We start from the raw sequence: 24114 nt of genomic DNA, 5'->3' as shown, positions 1-24114 counted from the left end.
ATATAATAGACGACGGTTTTTTATAAAGCGTCCTATCTTTACATATAATAGATTTACGACGTTGTTTTACAAAAAGCGCCATCTTTACATATAATAGATGATGGTTTTATAAAAAGCGTCATCTTTACATATAATAGACGCAGCTTATAAAAGCGCATCTTTACATAATAGACGATTTTTTTATAAAAAGCGCATCTTTATTTCATAATAGACGACCCTTTTTTAAACAAACCATCATCTTTACATATAATAGACGACACTAGTGGATACCATAAAATCTTATGTTACATTTAACGAAAGTATAAATAAACTCTTAATTGTTAGTGAATATATTGTTTTGATGGCATAGGCATTTTAAGAAACTAGTTTGAACGATCCAACCATCAAACTTGTTTGTTTATACTTCGAGATCATATACACCAAAAATCGGAAAAAATAAACATTCAGAGATCAAGTAATGGGACAAAAAATTTCGACGGTTATAAATGAAAACTCATGATTTAACGGTTATTTTAACTCCGATTTTGATGATTTTTTACCGCTACACTCCTTGACCCTATATGAATACAATGATTGAATTTGATCTTCAATTTAAAATATTTACACTAGTGGATACCACAAAATCTTATGTTATATTTAACGAAAGTATAAATAAACTCTTAATTGTTAGTGAATATATTGTTTTGATGGCATACACATTCTAAGAAACTAGTTTCAATGATCCAACCGTCAAACTTGTTTGTTTATACTTCAAGATCATATACGCCAAAAATCGGAAAAAATAAACATTCAGAGATCAAGTAACAGGACAAAAAATTTCGACGGTTACAAATGAAAAATCATGATTTAACGGTTATTTTAACTCCGATTTTGATGATTTTTTACCCCTACACTCCTTGACCCTATATGAATACAATGACTGAATTTGATCTTCAATTTAAAATATTTACACTAGTGGATACCACAGAATCTTATGTTATATTTAACGAAAGTAGAAATAAACTCTTAATTGTTAGTGAATATATTGTTTTGATGGCATACGCATTCTAAGAAACTAGTTTCAATGACCCAACCATCAAACTTGTTTGTTTATACTTAGAGATCATATACACCAAAAATCGGAAAAAATAAACATTCAGAGATCAAGTAACGGGACAAAAAATTTCGACGGTTATAAATGAAAAATCATGATTTAACGGTTATTTTAACAAACCATCATCTTTACATATAATAGACGACCCTTTTTTTTTATATAAAAGCGTCATTTTTACATATAATAGACGACCATTTTTATAAAAAGCGTCATCTTTATATATAATAGACGACCATTTTTAAAAAAACCGCTATCTTTACTTCATAATAGATTTATGGTTTTTATAAAATCGCTATCTTTACATATAATAGATTTAATCGCTTTTTTTATAAAAGCGCCATCTATTATATATAATGACGACGGTTTTTTATAAAAAGCGTCATCTTTACATATAATGGACTACGTTTTTATAAAATGCGTCATCTTTACATATAATAGACGACGGTTTTTTATAAAAGCATCATCTTTACATATATTAGATTTACGTTTTATAAAGCGTCATCTATTATATATAATAGAAGATTTTTTATAAAAACGTCATCTTTACATATAATAGACGGCGGTTTTTATAATAAGCGTCATCTTTACATATAATAGATGACGGTTTTATAAAAGCGTTATCTTTACATATAATAGACGATGGTTTTTATAAAAAGCGTCATCTTTACAAATAATAGACGACAGTTTGTATAAAAGCGCTCATCTTTACATATAATAGACGACGGGTCGTTCAAAACAACCATGTCTTTATCAAAAAAAAGGACACTTGATTTTTATAAGACGACGCTTGTCATACCTACTATCATTGTTTTTTGGTCAGATTTTAACTCTGAAGAAAACCTTTTTAATAAGACGATGCTTTTTTATTTGTGAGCGTCATTATAAAAAAATATTCAACAGTACCTCCGTTTTTTTGTTGTTTAAGTCACTTATCCACGACGATTTTTTCTTCCACCGTCGTCTTTTTTTGGTCGTCTTTTTTACTTTTTGTTGTAGTGAAGTAAGCAAAGTCCCATCTCAACTATATGTCGATGCTTCCTTTCGACGGTGCCATTTTGTTGTGGCTTGTAGGGACATGACACCTGTTGGGATATACCATTATCACGAAGAAAGTTGACAAAAACACGGCTAGTAAACTCACCACTACCATCAGTTTGCAACATTTTAATTGTGTTGGTAATTCGATTTTCTGCCATCTTTTTGAAAGTAATGAAGGTAGACATCACATCTGATTTTCTTGCCAATGGAAATAACCACACAAAGCGAGAATAATCATCCACAGTTGACAAATAGAATTTAAGTAAATTTAGGTTTTAGCCAAAAAAAAAAATTTCACTTTTGGAAAAGCAAAGCTTTTTCAAAAAAGACAGAAAAACCTCTCAACTTTCAAATCAAAGACATGCAAATGTAAAGGATTCCTTAGGAAATCCAAAAATAAATAAGGGCAATTTTGTCCATTTTGGCGTTTTTTACAAAATTTCTCTCTCCTTTGTGTTTTTCCAAAGTCTCCCTAGAATTTATAGCCATAGTTTGATAACATAGGAGATGGTCCCCATATATCAAGATGCAACAACTCAAGAGGATTTTGTGTATTAGAAGTACGGTAAGAAAAAGGAAGTCTACAGGCCTTGCCTAGTGGACATATATGACAACTTTTATTGAAGGCCATAGTACCACTAATGGGTAAGTGGTATTTATTCACCAACACTCACAGAATATTAGAGGAGGGATGTCCAAGTCGGGCCTGCCACACGTCCTGGGTTGTTCGTTCTCCATAGAACACGAGCTTGCTCCTAACTTGCGGGTCTGCACGGATGTAGAAGAGATCTCCATGGCTACTCCCAATAAGTAAAATTTTCCCCGTCTTGTTGTCCTTCACACGAAAACCATTATAATCCATCTCAAAGTAACAGTTATTGTCATGTGAAAAACGTCGTATAGATAAAAGATTCTTTGTGATGGCAGGAACATACAAGACATCATGTAGCACTAGAGAGCCATGGGAACATGATAAAGTGGTTTTACCAATATGTGAGATAGGCAACTGGTTACCATTTCCTACGATAATTGAGTCGTTACCTGTGTGTGGTTGGACATGGGAGAGCAAGGAGGATCTGATGTCATATGATGGGTTGCTCTGAATCGACAACCCAATTTTTTCTCGACCGTCCGCATAATCGAGGAGGAGCTTTCATTGGTTTCAAAGAACGTAAGCAAAATTTCCGCGTTCAGGATAGACCCGAGACGTGTGCCCGGGTTTGTTACATTGTTGACAAATAACTAAGAATTGGTGGTGCTGTTGAGGAGACGACGTTGGAAGGAGGGGAGGCCGATTATCTGAGGATGGATGTTCTGAAAACCCACGATGATTATTATTAGAAGACTGAGCCCACTTGCCTTGCCGATTACTAGAGGTCCAATTACGGTCGCCGTTGCGATAACCATTGTCACGACCTGAGTTCCAGCCACGACCATGACCACGCCCTTTCTACGCGGTTGTGCCTGTTGTTGCGGTGTAAGGTCAAGGATTTGAGTGGTTTTGCTGATTATTTGAGGTCCGATCCGCGACAAGAGCTGTTCCTGTAGAAATAGAGAGAGATGACATCCTTTTGATCAGATGTTCTTCTTGGATGAGGAGATCATAGAACTCGTCGAAAGTGAAGGATGAGCGGAGATGCAATGAAATTGTAAACTCCTTGTATTCGTGCCCCAAGCCATCAAGAATAAATTCGATGAGTTCGGCAATAGCAAGTTGATCATAGAGAGATTTGGCATCCAGGAGATATTCTGTCATTGCTTTTTCTGGTTCTTTCTTCAGGCTACGAATTTGATCACGGAGTGTGCATAAGTGAGTTTTGGACAGTGGTGAGAGTCTCTTTTCAAGGAGGGTCCAAGCTTCGTATGCTGAAGTGCAAGAGATTAGGAGGATTTTGATAGAGGAAGATGCGGTAGCTTTTATCCAGCTGAGAACTAATTTGTCCTTGGCATAGGTGGGGTTGATTGAGCCATCCTCAAGCCTTTTAGCAGGGCGATTTTCATTCTTCACGACATCCTCCAAGTCATGGATTTCCAGGACATCAAGAAATTGTGATCTCCAAGAGAAGAAATTGTTACGATCCATAGGTGTATTGAATATGTGGGAGATATTGAAGGAGGTTGGAATTGTGGCTGACATGGAAAGGATAGAATTTTGAGAGGTTTGAGAAATTTGGGAAGAGGTTTGAGAATTGACAGAAGAAGGGATAGGCGAGCCTCAAATCGATGGCCATAGGAACTGTTGGATCGAGTTTTGAGCGTTAGCCCCTGTAGAGCTCTGATACCATGTAGAAAAATAGACAAGAGAGAAGTTTGGGTTGAATCACTCGATGATTTGATTCATATTGAGATACACCATATATACAGGATTCTAGCGGTGGTCAACTACAACAAAAGAGGAAAATACATGATTACAAGGATTTGTACATAAATTGTACCAATCACGTTGTGATTGGAGGTTGACTTGAGATAGTGGGATTCTTGGCTTGATTGTCGTTCTCTTCAACTAATAATCAAGTTTTTTATTGTCATTGCAGAAGAGAAGAACGGTTAGGGAGTTTATGAAGATGAAGAATATTAACCTGGCAGAAAAAATAAACCCAAATGTAAGCCACCTAGTGCAAGTCCTAGTAAAGGCAAGCCTACCACCATCAGCCTCAGTACTGTGGGTCGTGTGGTAAGTTTCAGTGGGGCCAGTCTTTCTTGAAATTGGAAACATTTGCTAGTTATGAACTCCAATTGGTAGAGCAGAACATATTCAAATGCATCGATTGCATCGTTATGGACTGAGCCAGCTGCGTCTGGCAAATTATAAATTCAGCACAAGCTTTTAGTCCAAGATATTAAAATTTGGGATGTGAATTTTGCATAAGAGGTGGTAATAAATGGGATAATATTATATATCTAACCATTTAACCATTTATTTACGTGTTATCTGTCTTACCATAAGGTGGTAATAAATAGGATAATATGGCAAAACTATTTTACACTGATTACTTGATGATGTTGATAATTTAGGAAACACAAACGACAAGAGATAGAGAGCTTTTGTTGAACACAGCTTAAATAACACGTACAAAATAACTGACTCAAGATAAAGAAGTAACAATTAAACATCCCACTACTACCAATACTAACATACGTCTCCCACTACTATCAATACTAACAAACTTATCCCACAGCCAGAACACCCCTATTGAATAGGTAGAGCCCAACTGATTTCCTAAAACATGGGAACCAACGTTCATATGAAATACAGTATGTTTAAATACAAGGATGGTCTTTTTGTTCAAAACTCATCTGTCACACGCAATTCACATCTTAATGAGTTGTTCAAGTGTAGTATCGTCTGGTCCTCTACAGGAAGAAGCCGTTTGGAACGATAACGCCTGACAAACCACATGCATTGTTGGCCTGGATTGTGGATGGGAATGTCTGCATGCAATTGATAGCCTTGCAATGGTTATGAGTTCATCTAGAACTTGAGGTGTTGGAGGGGGAAGGCGTTGGTCCAGTACATCCTTGAGCAATATGCTTGCATAGGTGGTGGATGGAAACGGAAAGGAGGAGACAAAATCGCCTAGCTGCTTTCCCATAATCACTTCCAGTGCCAGCACTCCAAAGCTATAAACATCACATTTCTCGCCATACTTCATTGTGTAAGCCAGCTGCATACAAATGATGAAGAGCAAATCATCGATATAGTTATAGCTGGACTTAATATTAATAATTTTTTATAATGAAAAGTTCTGTATTTTAGTATTTTACCTGGTGCTACATATCCATATGTGCCTGCAAGAGCAGTCCAATTGACGAGTCTGGATTCAAAAGCTTAGCAATCCCAAGTCCGAAACACAAGGCTCATAGTCACAGTGCAGCAAAATGTTGCTGCTTGTTATGTCTCGATGCACAATTGGTGGTGAGCAATCATGATGCATATAACACAACGCATGAGAAACTCCTTTTACAATTCTCACCCTTGTGCTCCAGTCCAATTTTTTAGCTTCATTCTCGTTGCTCAAGATTGCAGCCAAGCTACTGTTTCCAAATACTCATAGACCAAAAATGAGTGATGGGCACTTGAACAAAAGCCAAGAAACTTCACAATGTTTCGGTGTCGTATCTGAGTTAAGGCCCTTATTTCATTAAGGAACTCCTTCCGAGATCCCTCCTCACCATCAAGTGTTTGATAGAATTTCTTCACTGCAACAATGCTTTGCCTGATGGGAGCTTTGCCTTGTAGACACTTCCCTGTCCTCCCTTCCCGATGCAATGGACGACATCAAAACCATTGGTTGCTTCCATGATTTCTCCATACATTTTTCTTCCGTCAAAATTAGATATTGAGAAAAAGCTTTCGTGCATATTGCTCACATTCGATTTCCTGTTCTTGCTTTCTTCTACTTCTTCTTCCAATCAAAACAAATGCCAGGAAAGCAAGTAAAAGTGTTCCTAAGATAGGGAAAATGATTAAGAACGCCTTCCTTGAGGTATGCTTATGCTCCATAGAATGATTGCAGGGTTTTAGTCCTCCAACGTTGCCACACAATCTGTTATTCCCTTCCATTCGAGCATTTTGAAATGCCTTGTTGTTGGGGATTGGACCCTGCAGTTGATTGTAGGATATGTCGATGTCATTCAAGCCATGCATTGCATCAAAACTTGTTGGAATGAGACCGGTAAGATAATTGTGGGAAAGATTCAACGTCTCCAAGCTTTCCATACGGCTAATTTCTGATGGTATTTTACCCTCAAGTGAGTTATGACTTAGATCAAGTTGGGACAGATGAACTAACTTCCCCAATCTGAAATGGAATTTCTTGACTGAACTTGTTATTGCTCAAATTCAAATAGTGTAATTTGAGTAAGTCACCAAAAATGACTGGAATTGACTCATTGAATTTGTTGGTGGACAAGTCAAGATATTCAATATCAGTCAACGATCCAAATTCTGAGGGTATAGGACCCCAAAGTTGATTGCCATTCAACATCAATTTCTCCAAAGAAGTCAATCTCCCAAAGTCCTTGGGAATCACCCCTACTAAACTATTGGAAGAAAGATCAAGTTCATGAATTTGAGTTGCATGGCTAATCTCAGGTGGTATTCTACCAGTAAGGTTGTTCCCCGCAATTCGTAGTGTTGCTAATCATGACATTGTCCCCAGAGTTGCGAAATTTCACCGTGCAAGTTATTGTGGCTTAGGTCAATAAATCGAAGATTTGGATAAGCACCAAAGTCTTCAGATATATTTCCTGTCAGTTGGTTCCCTTCAAGATGAACTCTCACCAAGCTCTTGCAAGTTTTCAAGCTTTTGGGGATTGGACCTATGAAATGGTTGGTGTGTGCTGTAAAGTTTTCTAGTGATCCGCCTTGGAAAATATTTTGGGGCAAATAACCAGAAAAGTTGTTAGTGTCCAATTGCAGCATAGTCAACTTCATGAGATTCTCCATCTCTTGGGGGATGGAGCCAGAAAGTTTGTTAGCTTGTAGGAATAAGATTTCTAGGTTGCTCAAGTCACCGAGTGAAGTGGGGATGGAACCATTGAGTTGATTATGGCTCAACTCTAGATTCACAATAGATTTCAAGTTCCCTATCTCTTTTGGAATTGTTCCGGAAAGATTATTTTTATAGAGATAGAGAAGGGTGAGGTTTGTTAGATCACCTAATGATGACGGGATTGGACCAGATATATTGTTATTATAAATGTATAATTCCACTAGAGACTTCAAATTTCCTATTTCTGAAGGGAGAAAACCAGAAAGCTGATTGTTGTACAAGCATAACGTGGTCAGGTGTTCTAAATTTCCAAAACTTGGAGGAATGGCACCGGTTAAATAGTTTTCCTGCATGTACAACCCCTCTAAATTGGAAAGATTACCAAGAGAAGCTGGAATTGGACCTTGTAGATTGTTGGTTTCCAGAGCAAGCTCATTAAGAAACTTAAGCTGACCGATTTCTTGAGGGATTGAGCCATTTAATTGGTTCCCAAATAGGTGCAGGACTTGAAGATTATTGAGAAGACCAATTTCTGGTGGGATTTTCCCAGACAACTGATTATAAGAAAGGTCAAGATAGATGAGTTTAGAGAGGGAACGATCGAGATGGGAAGGCACCAAAGAGCTGGTTCAAGCTGAGGTCAATGTATTCGAGATTAGGGAGGGACAGAATGGAAATTCATATAGCGTACCTTGTATCCCAGAATTGGTGAGGTTGATCCTGTTGACACTTGCAGCAGTGTTGCATGAAATACCAGTCCAAACGTTGCATGGAATTGTATTTGCTTTTGGATAGTAAGCCCATGAGGTCAGATTATTCTTGGTTTGATTTTGAAAGCTAGCTTTCCATTTGAGAAGAGCCTCTGCTTCAAGAGAAGAAGCAAAAGCAATGTTTGGTGATGAGTACAGCTGGACATACGAGATAAGGCAAGCTAGACAGCATAATAAATATGTCATTGTGTTTTTGTTTATGCATATAATCGTGTATTTGATGGCTTTATTTATAGCTATTATTCTACATGCACTGATTCCGTTTTGAATTTTGGATAGGAGAAGACTTTTTAAGTCTTTCCTACACCGCAAAAGTCATTGTCTTACATTTCTCCATAAATTATTTAATGCAAAATTTTGAATATTCTTGTTGAATTTGATTGATGAAATTGACATAATAGTTAACATCTTGGATGCTTGACAATGTGTTGTCCTTTGTTTTTGGTTGTTGAAGAACGTAAAATACTACGTTGGAGAGAGAATGTAAAATAACATGTTGGAGACTTAACCAAACAAAATACAACATACAAGTGAGTAGTTTAAATGGTGGAGTTTCAATTTTGCCTATGCATGCAGGTGTCTTAACTGATAGAATGGGTCAATTGGATTTGATTCGCTGACGATGCTAACCCTAATGACCAAAATCAGAAAATTGAAATTTCGGTGACCAAATTTAAATTCTACCATAACCCTAGTGACTAAAAGTGTAATTGCTCCTAAATTAAATGAAAATTTTAAATTTTGGATGGGAGAAGACTTTGAAGTCTTTCCTACACCTCAGTTACAATCATTGTCTTACATTTCTCCACAAACTTAATGCAAATTTGAATTTTTGATCGGGTAAGACTTTTTAAGTCTTTCATACACCTCAGTTAAAGTCATTGTCTTACATTTCTCCATAAATGTAATGCAAAATTTTGAATTTTCTAGTTGAATTTAATTGATGAAAATGACAGAATAGTTAACATCTTGGATGGTTGACAATGTTCGTCCTTTGTTTTTGGTTGTTGAAGAATGTAAAATACCATGTTGGAGACTTAACCAAATAAAATACAACATACAAGTGAGTAGTTTAAATGGTGGAGTTTCAATTTTGCCTATGCATGCAGGTGTCTTAACTGACAGAATGGGTCAATTGGATTTGCTTCGTTGACGATGCTAACCCTAATGACCAAAATCAGAAAATTGAAATTTCGGTGACCAAATTTAAATTCTACCATAACCCTAGTGACTAAAAGTGTAATTGCTCCTAAATTAAATGAAAATTTTGAATTTTGGATGGGAGAAGACTTTGAAGTCTTTCCTACACCTCAGTTACAATCATTGTCTTACATTTCTCCACAAACTTAATGCAAATTTGAATTTTTGATAGGGTAAGACTTTTTAAGTCTTTCCTACACCTCAGTTAAAGTCATTGTCTTACATTTCTCCATAAATGTAATGCAAAATTTTGAATTTTCTAGTTGAATTTAATTGATGAAAATGACAGAATAGTTAACATCTTGGATGCTTGACAATGTTCGTCCTTTGTTTTCGGTTGTTGAAGAATGTAAAATACCATGTTGGAGACTTAACCAAATAAAATACAATATAAAAGTGAGTAGTTTAAATGGTGGAGTTTCAATTTTGCCCATGCATGCAGGCATCTTAACTGATAGAATGGGTCAATTGGATTTGATTTGTTGAGGATACTAACCTCAGTAACCAAAATCGGAAAATTGAAATTTTGATGACCAAATTTAAATTCGACCATAACCCCAATGACTAAATGTGTAATTGCTCCTATATTAAATAAAAATTTTGAATTTTGGATGGGAGAAGACTTTCAAGTCTTTCCTACATCTCAGTTAAAGTCATTTTCTTACATTTCTCCATAAATTTAATGCAAATTTTGAATTTTGGATACGGGAAGACTTCTTAAGTCTTTCTTACACCTCAGTTAAAGTCATTGTCTTACATCTCCATAAATGTAATGCAATTTTGAATTTTCTTGTTGAATTTAATTGATGAAATTGACAGAATGGTTAACATCTTGGATGCTTGAAATTGTTCGTCCTTCGTTTTTTGTTGTTGAAAAATGTAAAATACCACATTGGAGACTTAACCAAATAAAATACAATATACAAGTGAGTAGTTTAAATGGCGGAGTTTCAATTTTACCCATGCATGCAGGCGTTTTAACTAATTGAATGTGCGAATTGGATTTTTATTTATTTATTTATCAAAGAGTAAGAAACCTTCATTCCAACCATAAGAAACTTTCATTCCAACCAACAAACATACAATTTGCAATCAAAATAGGGATGCAACAAGAGGTGGCATCTTTAAACCCTTGCCATAAAAACCCCCAATGGAGGAAATCCTGTCAAGGGAAAAGAGTACCACAACATCCGAAAACGATAACCAAAACAACTTCCCACCCTTCATGTTTGTTACCAACAGTGGTACAAGCCAATCAAGAGCAAGACCAGTGCATAAAGAAGGATGTTGTTTGAACCCAAACAGCGCTAAAGAGTGAGCGACCCGATTACCCAAACGTGAATGAAAAAGAACATCACTAACAGACAATTGTACTAGCAATAGTGGGTCAATTGGATTTCATTTGCTGACAATGCTAACCCCAATGACCAAAATCAGAAATTTGAAATTTCGGTGACCAAATTTAAATTTGACCATAACCCTAGTCACTAAAATGTAATTACGAATAAATTAAATTAAAATTTTGAATTCTGGATATGAGAATGTTAGAAATATGCCCTTAAAGCCAACTAATTATGTAATAGTTAGAGTTAAGGACATCTTTGATAAAAGACATATTATGTTATCAATGGACAAGAAATGTTGTTTTATACATTAAATCATCCTATATTATCTTTCAATATGTAGAACAACCATAATCCAAAGAATACACAAGTGGGTATGCTAGCTATATAATGAGATTGCAAACATGGAGACTTCTCAACATCCCTAAATCCTGAATATGTTCATGGTCATAGGAATATTGATTAGGCGTTAATATTCTGCAAAGACCAGTACACACAGTATCGTCTCTATATGTAGGGAATGGCAAGGTCTCAAGTCATTAAGTGTGGAGACGCATCGATATGTGTGTAGGTGCTCATAGAAGAACAAGTACACTGAACGTGATCCAACACATGTGTTATAGCATGGAAGTCTTTACTCACATGTCAAGCTGTAACTCATAAATTGCAATGGTGAAAACTAATCCTTAGACTTGAGGCATCATAGATGTTTTGTGGTTCTGTTGTTAATCTTTGAGGGCACTATACGGTCATGCTGAATTAGGCATAGCTCTAAGGTGCTCATCAGGATTATAAATAAAGTCATGAAATTAAATGAATGTACAACAAGGAATCTCTACTCTCAGGGGGGTGTATTCAATTGGAATTTTAAAAGACTATTTTGGGATAAATAAGTTTTGTGGTATTCAATTAAGACTTTTAAATCATCTAAACAAGTCTTGTGGTATTCCTTTAAAACTATTAGGATTTTTAAATGAGGGTGTTGAAATCTAGTGGTATTCAATCAAGACTTTAAACAAGTAACAAAAAGTTTTATGGTATTCCTTTAAAACTATTAGGATTTTTAAATGAGGGTGTCGAAATCTAGTGGTATTCAATCAAGACTTTAAACAAGTAACAAAAAGTTTTATGGTATTCAAAAACTTGCTAATTTCGACGGATTTTTTTAAATGTGAGATTTTGTGAGATTTTTTAGTGGGAGGTATAAATACCAAGCCCCATCTCAAATCCCACCCTAACCCATCGGATTTTTCATGTGGGATTATTTTTCTCTCTCTCTCTAACTGCTGAAGAAGATGAACAACAAAGCAAGCTGCAAGCCCAAGCCGAGCTTTTCCTAGACACCCACCAACTTCAGATGCTAATAACAACGGGGTATTGTTAAACTCCTTGGTTCCAAGGCAAAGCACATGTTTCCCCGCCAAGAAACCCAAAAAACCCAATATTCCAACATAAATCAAAAACAGAAAAGAGCAAGCAGACATTTGACCTGAAAATCTGGCATGGTAGGTGTATGCGATTATGTCCCAATGACCCAGGTTCCTTGTATTTTGAATAGTGCTTCCTTTTTTATTGTGTTTGATCAAGATTCATGAAAAGAAAGCAAATGTATTTTTGGAATGTAATTAATAGGTGCATTCTTTGCTCTGCGTCTAGTAGAGCAAGCAACATAGAAAACTATTCTAGTTAGCTTTACTACTAGTGAACCTGCAGGCTGCAGCTACCTAGTTTGATTTGTATATATCTTATGTATGCTCAACCGATTTCAAGGCAAGTTATTTTTTCTCATTATTTGATGATGTCTTGATGCTACGTGTTATTGTTCAAATCAAATGGTGATTGTATGGGAGGAAGGAATGAAAAGCAGAAAACACAATGACTAGGAAAAGGGTGATGATAAATTAAAAAGAAATATGAATAATGAATGGTTTCTTGATGTACAACTTGGCTAGATGGCTTGCAATTTGCCAACTTGGTTAGTATGTCGTCCTATAAGTCAAATATATGAGGGTGAATGTGATGTTATTGTTGACCTTTCTACACATACCAATAAGGCTTCAAACCTATTTTCCTTCTCAAATGCAAGTTTTCTGCAAAAGGAAATGAAACTAGCGAAATAAACAGCTGCTTGCACATGAGATCTTCACTGGACTAGGCGGAGGAATCAACAAATTGCTGTTTCTTTTAAGTAATCTGATTCTGATTCTCAGGGGACTTGGTGCTCGACAACAAAAAGTGAAGAATGCCATCCAAGGCATGTGATATATTGTGTTTGAATTAATATAGTCTATGGCATGTGTAAATAATTTGACTAATTTATTACACTATGCAAAGTACGGAAAATGATGGATAAATAAATCCACATGATCCTTCCAAATCTAATAAATCCTATAATGTAAATCTTTAAAATCCAAAAGTAAAAAATCTTGATTGTAGAAATTTATAAATAAAATCCTATAAATCATTACATTCTGCTTAAATCCAATGGACTTTTTATCCCTAAATAGTCTTTTAAAATATCAATTGAATACACCCCCCTTAGTAAAAGAGAGAACATTCACTACTACAAAAAAGGAAAAACACGACGGGAATTCACCGTCGTGTATTCTGTTTTCAAATGGTCATGGAATCCACCGACATCTTTTCCATAATGAAAACCACGACGGTGAATAACCGTCGTTGTTAAAACAAAAACATCATCAAAAATAAAACCGACGCCTTGTACTACAAAAAGAAATAAAAAAGCGGTCGAATGGGATGAGAATAGGCACCAACTCCAACAAAAACGTCGTTAAAAAGGAAACATATGACATATATTAACAGAACATGGCCGCAAGATAAACATAATAGTTAACATCTTGGATGCTTGACAATGTGTTGTCCTTTGTTTTTGGTTGTTGAAGAACGTAAAATACTACGTTGGAGAGAGAATGTAAAATAACATGTTGGAGACTTAACCAAATAAAATTATATATATACTAAAACTGAAGGTTCCACGATTTCACTGTTCCTAGACTGTAGCTTAGGAATAGTGAATTGCCGATTTTGCCCTTTACTGAATTTTTCCCTATGTTCCCTTTTTGCCCCTTCTCATTCACATCTCTTATTCTAAGGTTTCGTTCGCTCAGAGCTTTCCAGTCCGTTTCGAACCAGTTGGTTGGGATGGTTGGGGGCAGCCATGGAAGATCAGAGTTCACTGTTTTGCATGCGTGGGGGGCCGTCGATTTTCCTTTGGGGAGGCGCGCTGCAAATCCAGCCGCCCTTTTGGTCTTTATCTCATCGGTTTTCCTCTCAGATGTTGCGTTCGTGTGTTGCCGTTCCAGCTGCGCTACATCCTTCTTCTCATCGCACGGGTTTAGCTCAAAGGATTTCTAGGTTTCGTAAAAAAAAGGTTGGTTTTAACATTTTTTTGGTTTTCTAGGTTGGTTTATTCATTTGTCATGTTGAAAATTGAGAAGTAAATCAGAAATTGAGTTTGGTTTGTTCTTACAGGGAGGAAGATCTAAGGAAAAAGAAATGGAGTAATCAATATGAGAACCCCCAGTCTGCTCATCAATCTGGTAATTGATGTCTGTGTGGTTGATATTCTGTTTGTTTGTGGTTATAGGCGACTCCTTTTTTTTTTTTTTTTTTAAATTTTACTTTTAAGACTCCAGATCAGAATTATAATTCTAATAGATGTTATATATTTCCTGTTTGCGTGTGGTTATAGATTTTCTGTGTGGCTGATTTATTTATTTATTTATTTTTCTGTTTGTACTTATCTTGATTGTTTTCCGATTAATTGTTTCATATGTGATCAGTTCAACAGTACTCTGATATATATGTTTTGATGTTCAACTACGAGTTTGTCATACATATGTGTGTTTAATGTCAAGAAGAGGTCTTTGCAAGTAAGACTTTGTACTTATTTGTTGAATGTTATGTTTCTTCTTTCGCTTGGCCTCTCCTTTAGAAGTAGTTTATGGGCACAAACCACCAAAGCTTAGTTACTGTTTTACTGGGTCAAGCTCTATACCACAGGTTGGCAAGAACTAAGGAATTGATTCCATTTTAAAGTAGTTGTGTCACAATTACATGAAGCTCAAAGGCACATGAAATTTTGCAGATAAGAAGCGGTGAGATCGTGTTTTCTGGTAGGAGATTAGGTCTATTTCTGCCTACAATCACATAGCCAATGCTTTTACGCTTTCACCTTGAGGTTACAGCCCTTTTCAGATTTTAGAAAGAATTAGAGCACTGGCTTACAAACTAAAGATTCCTGCTTCAACCAAACTAAAGACTATCTTTCATGTCTATCGCCTTAAAGAGAAATTGGATTCCCTTCCCAAAGTTTGTTAAGAAGGACCTAGAGGTCAAGCCTGGTTAAATTAAACAGGGCCCGGAGATGCAAAGGCAGACAAAATATAACAGAGGCCTTAGTGCACCAAGTAACTACCAGAAAAAACACTATGAAGAACGTTTATTAAACCTGAGGTGGATTTCCAGAACTTGCCTTGGCGACAAGGTTACTTTAACAGAGACATTTTTCCGTACAGATATTGCTCAAGCTAATTTTTTTGGTTTAATGAAAAGATTGTGCATATATAAAATGCTCAAGCTAATTTCTTCTCCGATTTTTCTGTTTTTTCTTCCTTTTTCTTCTTCTTTTTTTAAACCATGTTTTCTTTTGATATTTTGCAGGTGGTCTTTTGTTGCTTTGGATAGAGCAGTTTGGTTGGTGTTTTCAATTCTGTTAAGCAAGGGGTGAGTTTCTAGGCTGAAATTCCAATTAATTGTTTTAAGTTTTGTGAATAGAGCATAGAACTTAGCTAATGGCATCAATTGACAATTGGTTAGTGCTTAATTTGTTGTTGTAATGATAGGTTTAGATGATTACAATATCTGAATATGTTGGTAAATCCTTTTGAGTATTTTGGCCATTGGGTACTTGAGAACTCCTAGCATGGGGAGAGAGTGAGAATGCGTAATTGATTGGAGGGAAAAACATGGTGTCTTTCTCTTTGTGTGTATGTGGGTCAGTGGGGAATCAATCACTGGCCCTGTGTTCTGAAGCAGCGTTTATGAGACGCTGCCATTTTTCTGTTGCAAATTGCAATTGGTTGGTATTTAAAGTAGTGGAAAATTTTCAAAACATTTCAAAGTGGTCCTAACTCCAATTTTCTGTTGTTTTTTGGTTTTTGAATTTGTTTGTTTCTTTTGTTTTTGTGAAATTTTTTATTCAATACTCTCTCTATCTCTCTCTCAAGGAAAGCAGAACTTGAAAAGCTATTATGATCAGTAGAGTAACAATAATATTTAGAAGTGAAGAATCACTTTATCTCTTAATTACTAGGACAACAAAAGTTGAAAACGTTCTTTTAATCCAATAATATACTTACAAAGGTTAGAATTAAAGAATCACTTTATAATACTTCAATTGACCTGCTACTTTTATTGGATTTTTAGTATTTTTTTAATAACTTTCATATCATATTAGCACATCCACCACACAGACACATCTTTCTGCTCTATTTTTCGTCTATCTTGCTTCTAAAAAGTTAATTATTAATTTTTCTTGAACATGGTTTTCTTTTGTTTGTTGTAAAAAAAAAAAAAAAAACAGAACAAAGAAAAAAAAGAAAAAAAATGGAGAAAACTTTTGTATATTGAATGAGAGAATTGTCAACCTCATAGAGAGCCAACACACAAACCGACATTTAGTGTTAAAAAAGGGAAATTCCAAATGCAATACCTGCGAGTCTCGAGACTTTTTATTTGTCTTCTCCTTTTAACACTCCTCATCTTGACATTCTATCTTTCCCTCTGTTTTCTTTAATTTGCTTATTTTGTAAATCTTTTGGATATCTATATAAGTGCATATGTTTGTAAATCTTTTGAGAAGTAGATCATTTTAGATCCTTCTTAGGTTTTGCACTTCCTCTGTCTAAAGCACCTGTAATTTATAATACAATTTACATCAGAGCATATGCTTTGTAATTGAATCATGAGAGCATTGTTGAATGAGGGGATCCGTACAGAGTGGTTTCTTTCCGTACAGATTTTGCTCTAGCTAATTTTTTGGTTTTATGAAAAGATTGTGCATGTATAAAATGCTCAAACTAATTTCATCTCCGATTTTTCTGTTTTTTTCTTCCTTTTTCTTCTTCTTTTTTTAAACCATGTTTTCTTTTGATATTTTGCGGGTGGTCTTTTGTTGCTTTGGATAGAGCAGTTTGGTTGGTGTTTTCAATTCTGTTAAGCAAGGGGTGAGTTTCTAGGCTGAAATTCCAATTAATTGTTTTAAGGTTTGTGAATAGAGCATAGGAATTAGCTAATGGCATCAATTGACAATTGGTTGGTGTTAATTTGTTGTTGTAATGATGGGTGTAGATGATTACAATATCTGAACATGTTGGTAAATCCTTTGAGTGTTTTGGCAATTGGGTACTTGAGAACTCCCAACATGAGGAGAGAGTGACAATGCGTAATTGATTGGAGGGAAAAACATGGTGTCTCTCTTTGTGTGTAGGTGGCTCAGTGGGGAATCAATCACTGCCCTCAGATTTTGAAGCAGCGTTTATGCGACGCTCTCATTTTTTTGCTTGCAAATTGCAATTTGTTGGTATTTAAAGTAGTGGAAAATTTTCAAAACATTTCAAAGTGGTCCTAACTCTGATTTTCTGTTGTTTTTTGGTTTTTGAATTTGTTTGTTTCTTTTGTTTTTGTGGAATTTTTTATTCAATACTCTCTCTCTCTCTCTCTCTCTCTCTCTCAAGGAAAGCAAAACTTGAAAAAGCTTTTCTGATCAGTAGAGTAAAAATAATACTTAGAAGTGAAGAATCACTTTATCTCTTAATTACTAGGACAACAAAACTTGAAAACGCTCTTTTAATCCAATAATATACTTACAAAGGTTAGAACCAAAGAATCACTTTATAATACTTCAATTGATCTGCTACATTTATTGGATTCCTGAGTATTTCTTTTTTCTTTTTTTTATCAACTTTCATATCATATTAGTACATCCACCACACAGACACATCTTTCATGCTCTATTTTTCGTTTGTCTTGCTTCTAAAAAGTTAATTATTAATTTTCCTTGAACATGGTTTTCTTTTGTTTGTTGTAAAAAACAGAACAAGAAAAAAAAAAGGAGAGAAAACTCTATGATGAGAAAAGTCCAACCAGCTGGTTTTGCCTTTTGTTGGAATTGTTGGGGGATGGGAGATATTTTTTTATTGGCTCTTTCTCCCATGAGAGCTTCACTGTTGAAGCTTGATCTGCTTTCTTGCGGCCGCTGATTTCGTTTGTGGCTGCTATGGTGCGAATTGATTCGTCCATTTGGTCCTCTTCTTCATCAGATAATCTTCTTTTTATTTGTTCGCCTTTTTGTCTCATATCGTCTTCTTCCTCTTTCTTTCGTTTGTGCCTGTGTTGTTATTTGTTGGGTTTTCTTCTTCAATTTTTCAGATATGTCTTTCTTTTTCTCTTCTTCTTTTTTAAGCACGTCTTCTTTTGATGTTTTGTAGGTAGTCTTTCGACTGACGGTTCGAATGCCTCACCCGTTGTATCTCCCGATCGCTCCTCCTCGAGATTCAACGACAGCCATCCGACGATGACATGATCAATCGTCAGGGACCTGCGGTCTTTCCGAGGATCTCAATCAAAAATTATTAAGCAGGCAAGATCTCTCTCTCTCTACTTGAGCATGTGGATAATGAACCCTAGGAGCTTAATATCTGTTTGCATCTAAAAGGAAATATGATTTAACACTGTATAAATATGTAGAAACCTACTTATCCTCTGTTTGCTAAGAAAATGCAAGAAAAAAACAGAAAATTTCGTCTTTTTAAACATTTTACTGTTGTTTTGTGGGTAGGAGTTCAATAATTATGCTTATAAGAGCGTTTGAGGTCACCCATTTAATAACATTATACTTTTTATTGAAATCACTTGGGTTTCTGTGGAAACTCAAGGACATAAGGGCAAAAGTTTGAGTCTTTGTTCTATAATTATCTTGAATTGAAAATTTGGTGCTTTTCTTCTTTCTTGCATTTGCTTGGAATTACAATGAAAATTTCCTTTCATTGTTTTTTTGGTTGTTGAAGGGTTTGAGCATGAGGAAAAAGGTGATTTTGCAACCTCACCAAAGCATTTCAGGTAAGAACCATATCCTTGAATTGCCCTTTTGGACCAAAAGTAAGCCTTTTGTGTGACGGTTTATCATATGATTGGGTTCTATGTTTGAGCTTATGGATTGGTTCATGGTGGATTTGAATTGGCACCTAGAGTTGCTTGGGTGCATTGCAGGACTACAACAAAATGGTGCAACTACATCTATTCGTGGACTTCGAAATAGAAACAAGGTTTGCATCTTTTAATCACCTCCACTGTATTTCAATTTCTTTCCCTTTTATTAATTTTGATTGTATTTCTCCCCTGTGATAGGATTGAACATGCTTTTGAACTGTAATGGCAGGTGACTGCTTTGTGCGTGAATAAAGGCTTGCCATTGCCCTTGGTGCTTATGTGTGGGACAGAGCGTGTATATGTACAGAAGTTATGTATACAATGTTCTCTCTCCCTCTCTTTAATTTCAGTTTTTTTTTTCTTTTAATAGAATTTCATCAAATATTTTGGTTCTGGATTTTTTGTGTTGAAGAAATTTACAATAAAGGTATTTTATGACGTTCTGTGTTTGTAAATATCTTTTTAGAACAACACAGAATGTTGACCGACTTTGAAGGTGTTACAAGAAAAAACGAAGTAGGGTTCTGCGTTTGGACTAGCAAAGAGGTTTGTCAATTGTCCTCTCATCCTCAATTTTTTTTCAATTAGTCGATTACATCTCAGCCTTAAATTCACTGTTTTTTTTTTATTTCTGTTTAATTTAATGAGACAATTTCTGTTACAGAATTCTAAATTATGCACTTCTTTTTCCATGTTAGGGTACTAGGATGCTAGGGGTTTCTTTTTATTCTCTTTTCCACTGCATATTATAACTTAGATGGGTATGCTTCAAGAAGGTTAGTTTTATTCTTGAAGAATACCCATTTGGTTTTAGACGTAGTTTATTTAGTTAAATATATGGCTACTGGTGAAATGGATTAGCCAAATATTGCTTATGTAATATGCAAACAAATTCTTAGTATTGTTGCAAACAGTACAGTTTAAGTGAAGGATTGTTGTATGAAATTTGGTAAACAAATATCTAGAAATTATCTTCACAGTTTCTTAGGTTCCATTTAATTTGGTATTTGTTTTTGTGTGATATATTTCTCTTAGGGCGTGTCAAATGGTAAAGCTGCAATTAACGGCGCCTTTTTTGTGTTGCAGATTCCACCACAGTGTTGTTGGGAGGAAGCTCCTATGGCATCTATTGAGCACCCTAAGATTTACCGAATGAAGCTCTGGGCCACCAATGAGGTTCGCGCCAAGTCCAAATTCTGGTATAATCCTTAACCCTAGCTCAGCTTTTGTGATCCCAAATGTTCATTGGTGAATTTGGTTAAACTTAATATAGTTGATTGATTTGTTTGGATTAGGTATTTCCTTAGGAAGCTGAAGAAGGTCAAGAAGAGCAATGGCCAAGTGCTTGCCATTAATGAGGTTTGTTCTCTCTGCCGTTTATACTCTATTTTTTCTTATTAATAAATTTATACCCATTTTGATTATTTGTCAGTGTCTAATGTAGTCAATGTTGTTTTGTGGTGGGGAAGTGGTTCCTCCTCAACTCTACTCCTGGCTTAATCCAATTTGTTGCCAAAGGTCTCCGCCTTTGACCCACTCTTTTATCACATTTATTTCGCTTTTTTCTAATTTTGTTTCGATCATTTGAATCGTATTTTGTATTTGATGTTTGGCTTTGGTGGCAAATGTGAAGGAGGCTGCGTCAGAGGCATCCCCTTGAAATGACCAGTTGATTTGGAGACGTATGTTTTCTTTTCTTTTTTTCCTTCATAATTGAAGCCTCCACTTTGCTGAATAAAGGCTCCTCTTGGCTTTAGTGTTTCGTTTCAATGAATTTTGGGCTCTCACATGTCTGCGAAATTGCTAACCTCTTTTTCTATAGAGATGTTCAAAGTTTGAACACTACGTCCATTATTTGAGTTCTAATACTGAATTTTAATTCTTCTCTCTTTTTAAGAACACTACCTCTATTATTTGGAATTGATTAAGATTATTTTTTGCACCTGTATTTTGGCTAATTTTTTCTTTGGGAGTATTATGAAAACCTATCAGCATATCCACACCTTCTTCTACACCCTATTTCTCTGCACATTCCTCTCGAAACTTAAATGCTTTATGCTCCACTGTAGCCTTTTGTAGTTTTCTCTGCTTTCACTTGGTTCCATTTTAAGTTTTTATTTTTATTTTTTTATTTTTATTTTTTAAATCTTTATTGTAAATTTGTTATTTTAAATCCTTAATTTTAGGATTAGATATGGTTTATTTTTATACCTTATAATGAATTGAGATGTGGACAATGAATGTGTTTCTTCCTTCATAGTTGTGCTTAAAATAATATTTCTCTTGATATCTTTTCTTTCGTATATAGGTGACATGAAGAAGAAACAGGGAAGGAAATCTCATATGTAATGGGTATTTTATGTTGGAGGTTAGGTTTATTTTATGATTTTTTATGTTAGATTTCATACTGAATCAATTTGAAAGGTTCCCCTGAAGACTATATGAATTTCTTTTAAGTTTTTATGGTTATAAGTTATTACACATTAAATTTATTTTTCTTATCAGTTCTTTCAACTTTATTTTGCTAATTCAGTGAGAGTAGTTGTCAAAGATGGCATCAAAGCTTAGCAAATCTATGCTTGATGGGGTTGAAATTACGATTTGATCAGTGATAGGACTTTTGGTTAAATCCCAAGCAGGAAATGCATTCTTTGCCATAGTTCCCGGACAGGTCCTCTTGGCTTCCCTTGATGCTATCAGTAAGTTAATTAGGGTTCTATAACCTATAGGTGTTTATAGGTTATTTCTGCTTTTATAGCTTACTTCTCTATTAGATCAACATAGCCTATAAATGGCAATACATGTATCAGTTTTGACCTTAGGTGTCTATAGATCATCTATTCTTTTGTACAACAAACTTGCACATGGTTTGATTTTGTTATGGGTATTTGGTTTGATTCTATTAAAGTCTAGGTCTTTTGGTTTCATTGTGGCAATGACAGGTTATACTTTTGTCTACCACATTTGTAGAATGCTTGACGTATTTAAATTGTGGTTTGTGCAGTCGATTTTTTGACCTTAATTCTGTAATAATAGCCATTGTCTTCACTAAATTTTCCCATTTGTCTACACCAACACCTCTACCAGTTTCCAAATTTGTAGCAACAGATTAAACACCCATTGATTTGATGCTATTAAAGCTCGAGTGTTTTGGCTTAATTCTCTCATACCTATTTAATAAATTGTCACAATTGTTCTAAGTTTGTTATCAATTGATTAAATAGACTGCAGTTATACTTTTGTCCATCATATTAATAGAATGGTTGATGTACCTAAACTGTTGTTTGTCCTGTTGGATTTTGTAACTTAATTTTGTGATATGGTAGTTGGTCTTCGCTTAAATTTTTCCATTTATCTACACTAACACCTGCCATTTTCCAAATTTGTACCAACAGAGTTAAAACCCCTGCAAAGGACAAGAAAGAACAGAAGCCACCTCTATAGCAAAGCCATCAAGAGGAAGATCCCCTTCCAACATACATCAAGGCAGAAAATCCCCTTCCACCACCCAGTAGCATATATATGTAAAGACCTGTCCAAACTCTTTTGAACAATGAACAACTTAAAACTGCTGATATTTTGATGCTATTTTGATGTTTTAATTGCTGCTTGGTTTATTAAAATATGGTCAATATTTTAACATGACAAACTGCATATAAAACGTGTTATTAGTCTATTTTTTGTAACATAAACTTGCCAAATAAAGCATTATGCCACTATTTAGATCTCCATGTCTATATAAATATTTCCATCTTTCATATATTTTTTCACGATTTTGTATACATTTCACACGGTTTTAAATCCCGCAGATCGCATGGTACCTTTACTAGTACAACATACAAGTGAGTAGTTTAAATGGTGGAGTTTCAATTTTGCCTACGCATGCAGGTGTCTTAACTGACAGAATGGGTCAATTGGATTTGATTCGCTGACGATGCTAACCCTAATGACCAAAATCAAAAAATTGAAATTTCGGTGACCAAATTTAAATTCTACCATAACCCTAGTGACTAAAAGTGTAATTGCTCCTAAATTAAATGAAAATTTTGAATTTTGGATGGGAGAAGACTTTGAAGTCTTTCCTACACCTCAGTTACAATCATTGTCTTACATTTCTCCACAAATTTAATGCAAATTTGAATTTTTGATAGGGTAAGACTTTTTAAGTCTTTCCTACACCTCAGTTAAAGTCATTGTCTTACATTTCTCCATAAATGTAATGCAAAATTTTGAATTTTCTAGTTGAATTTAATTGATGAAAATGACATAATAGTTAACATCTTGGATGGTTGACAATGTTCGTCCTTTGTTTTTGGTTGTTGAAGAATGTAAAATACCATGTTGGAGACTTAACCAAATAAAATACAATATAAAAGTGAGTAGTTTAAATGGTGGAGTTTCAATTTTGCCCATGCATGCAGGCATCTTAACTGACAAAATGGGTCAATTGGATTTGATTTGTTGAGGATACTAACCTTAGTAACCAAAATCGGAAAATTGAAATTTTGATGACAAAATTTAAATTCGACCATAACCCCAGTGACTAAATGTGTAATTGCTCCTATATTAAATAACAATTTTGAATTTTGGATGGGAGAAGACTTTCAAGTCTTTCCTACATCTCAGTTAAAGTCATTTTCTTACATTTCTCCATAAATTTAATGCAAATTTTGAATTTTGGATACGGGAAGACTTCTTAAGTCTTTCTTACACCTCAGTTAAAGTCATTGTCTTACATCTCCATAAATGTAATGCAAATTTTGAATTTTCTTGTTGAATTTAATTGATGAAATTGATAGAATGGTTAACATCTTGGATGCTTGAAATTGTTCGTCCTTTGTTTTTTGTTGTTGAAAAATGTAAAATACCACATTGGAGACTTGACCAAATAAAATACAATATACAAGTGAGTAGTTTAAATGGCAGAGTTTCAATTTTACCCA

The 24114-nt window shown here is 35.0% G+C and overlaps 2 protein-coding genes, 1 long non-coding RNA gene and 1 pseudogene across 17 annotated transcripts; 2 read left to right on the top strand and 2 right to left on the bottom strand.

Annotated features, from left to right (window-relative positions):
- Positions 1-3614: 3614 nt before the first annotated feature.
- LOC103343751 (uncharacterized) lies at positions 3615-4214 on the bottom strand. The gene has a single exon (XM_089044202.1). The coding sequence runs from the start codon at positions 4212-4214 to the stop codon at positions 3615-3617; it is 600 nt and encodes a 199-aa protein (XP_088900328.1).
- Positions 4215-5251: 1037 nt separating this feature from the next.
- Positions 5252-8589, bottom strand: LOC148920586 (uncharacterized; annotated as a pseudogene).
- Positions 8590-14050: 5461 nt separating this feature from the next.
- Positions 14051-19391, top strand: LOC148920585 (uncharacterized). 2 transcript variants are annotated; one of them, XR_016126981.1, is made up of 7 exons: positions 14051-14330; positions 14432-14499; positions 15623-15685; positions 18451-18602; positions 19030-19081; positions 19232-19287; positions 19370-19391. It is a non-coding gene; the product is annotated as an uncharacterized LOC148920585 (long non-coding RNA). The 2 variants fall into 2 exon arrangements; XR_016126982.1 differs by having other exon boundaries at positions 19211-19287.
- Positions 19392-20276: 885 nt separating this feature from the next.
- On the top strand, positions 20277-22773 carry LOC103344410 (large ribosomal subunit protein eL20-like). 14 transcript variants are annotated; one of them, XR_016126978.1, is made up of 7 exons: positions 20277-20370; positions 20467-20530; positions 20641-20689; positions 20805-20853; positions 21480-21539; positions 21811-21870; positions 22567-22773. XR_016126978.1 is itself a non-coding variant. In XM_089052295.1 (5 exons), exons 1-4 carry the CDS (start codon positions 20291-20293, stop codon positions 21518-21520), a joined length of 234 nt encoding a protein of 77 aa, XP_088908421.1. In that variant the 5' UTR covers positions 20277-20290; the 3' UTR covers positions 21521-21539; positions 22567-22773. The 14 variants fall into 14 exon arrangements, 2 of the variants coding, with proteins under 2 accessions (XP_088908421.1, XP_088908427.1); XR_016126976.1 differs by having other exon boundaries at positions 21705-21870; XR_016126977.1 differs by having other exon boundaries at positions 21677-21870.
- The last annotated feature ends 1341 nt before the right edge of the window (positions 22774-24114 follow it).

The sequence above is a fragment of the Prunus mume genome, linkage group LG1 (assembly GCF_029339155.1).
Source record: "Prunus mume cultivar Tortuosa linkage group LG1, ASM2933915v1, whole genome shotgun sequence".
Classification (NCBI taxonomy): Eukaryota; Viridiplantae; Streptophyta; class Magnoliopsida; order Rosales; family Rosaceae; genus Prunus; species Prunus mume.
The sequence above is the reverse complement of the archived record's forward strand: the minus strand, read 5'-3'. Positions and strand labels throughout refer to the sequence as shown.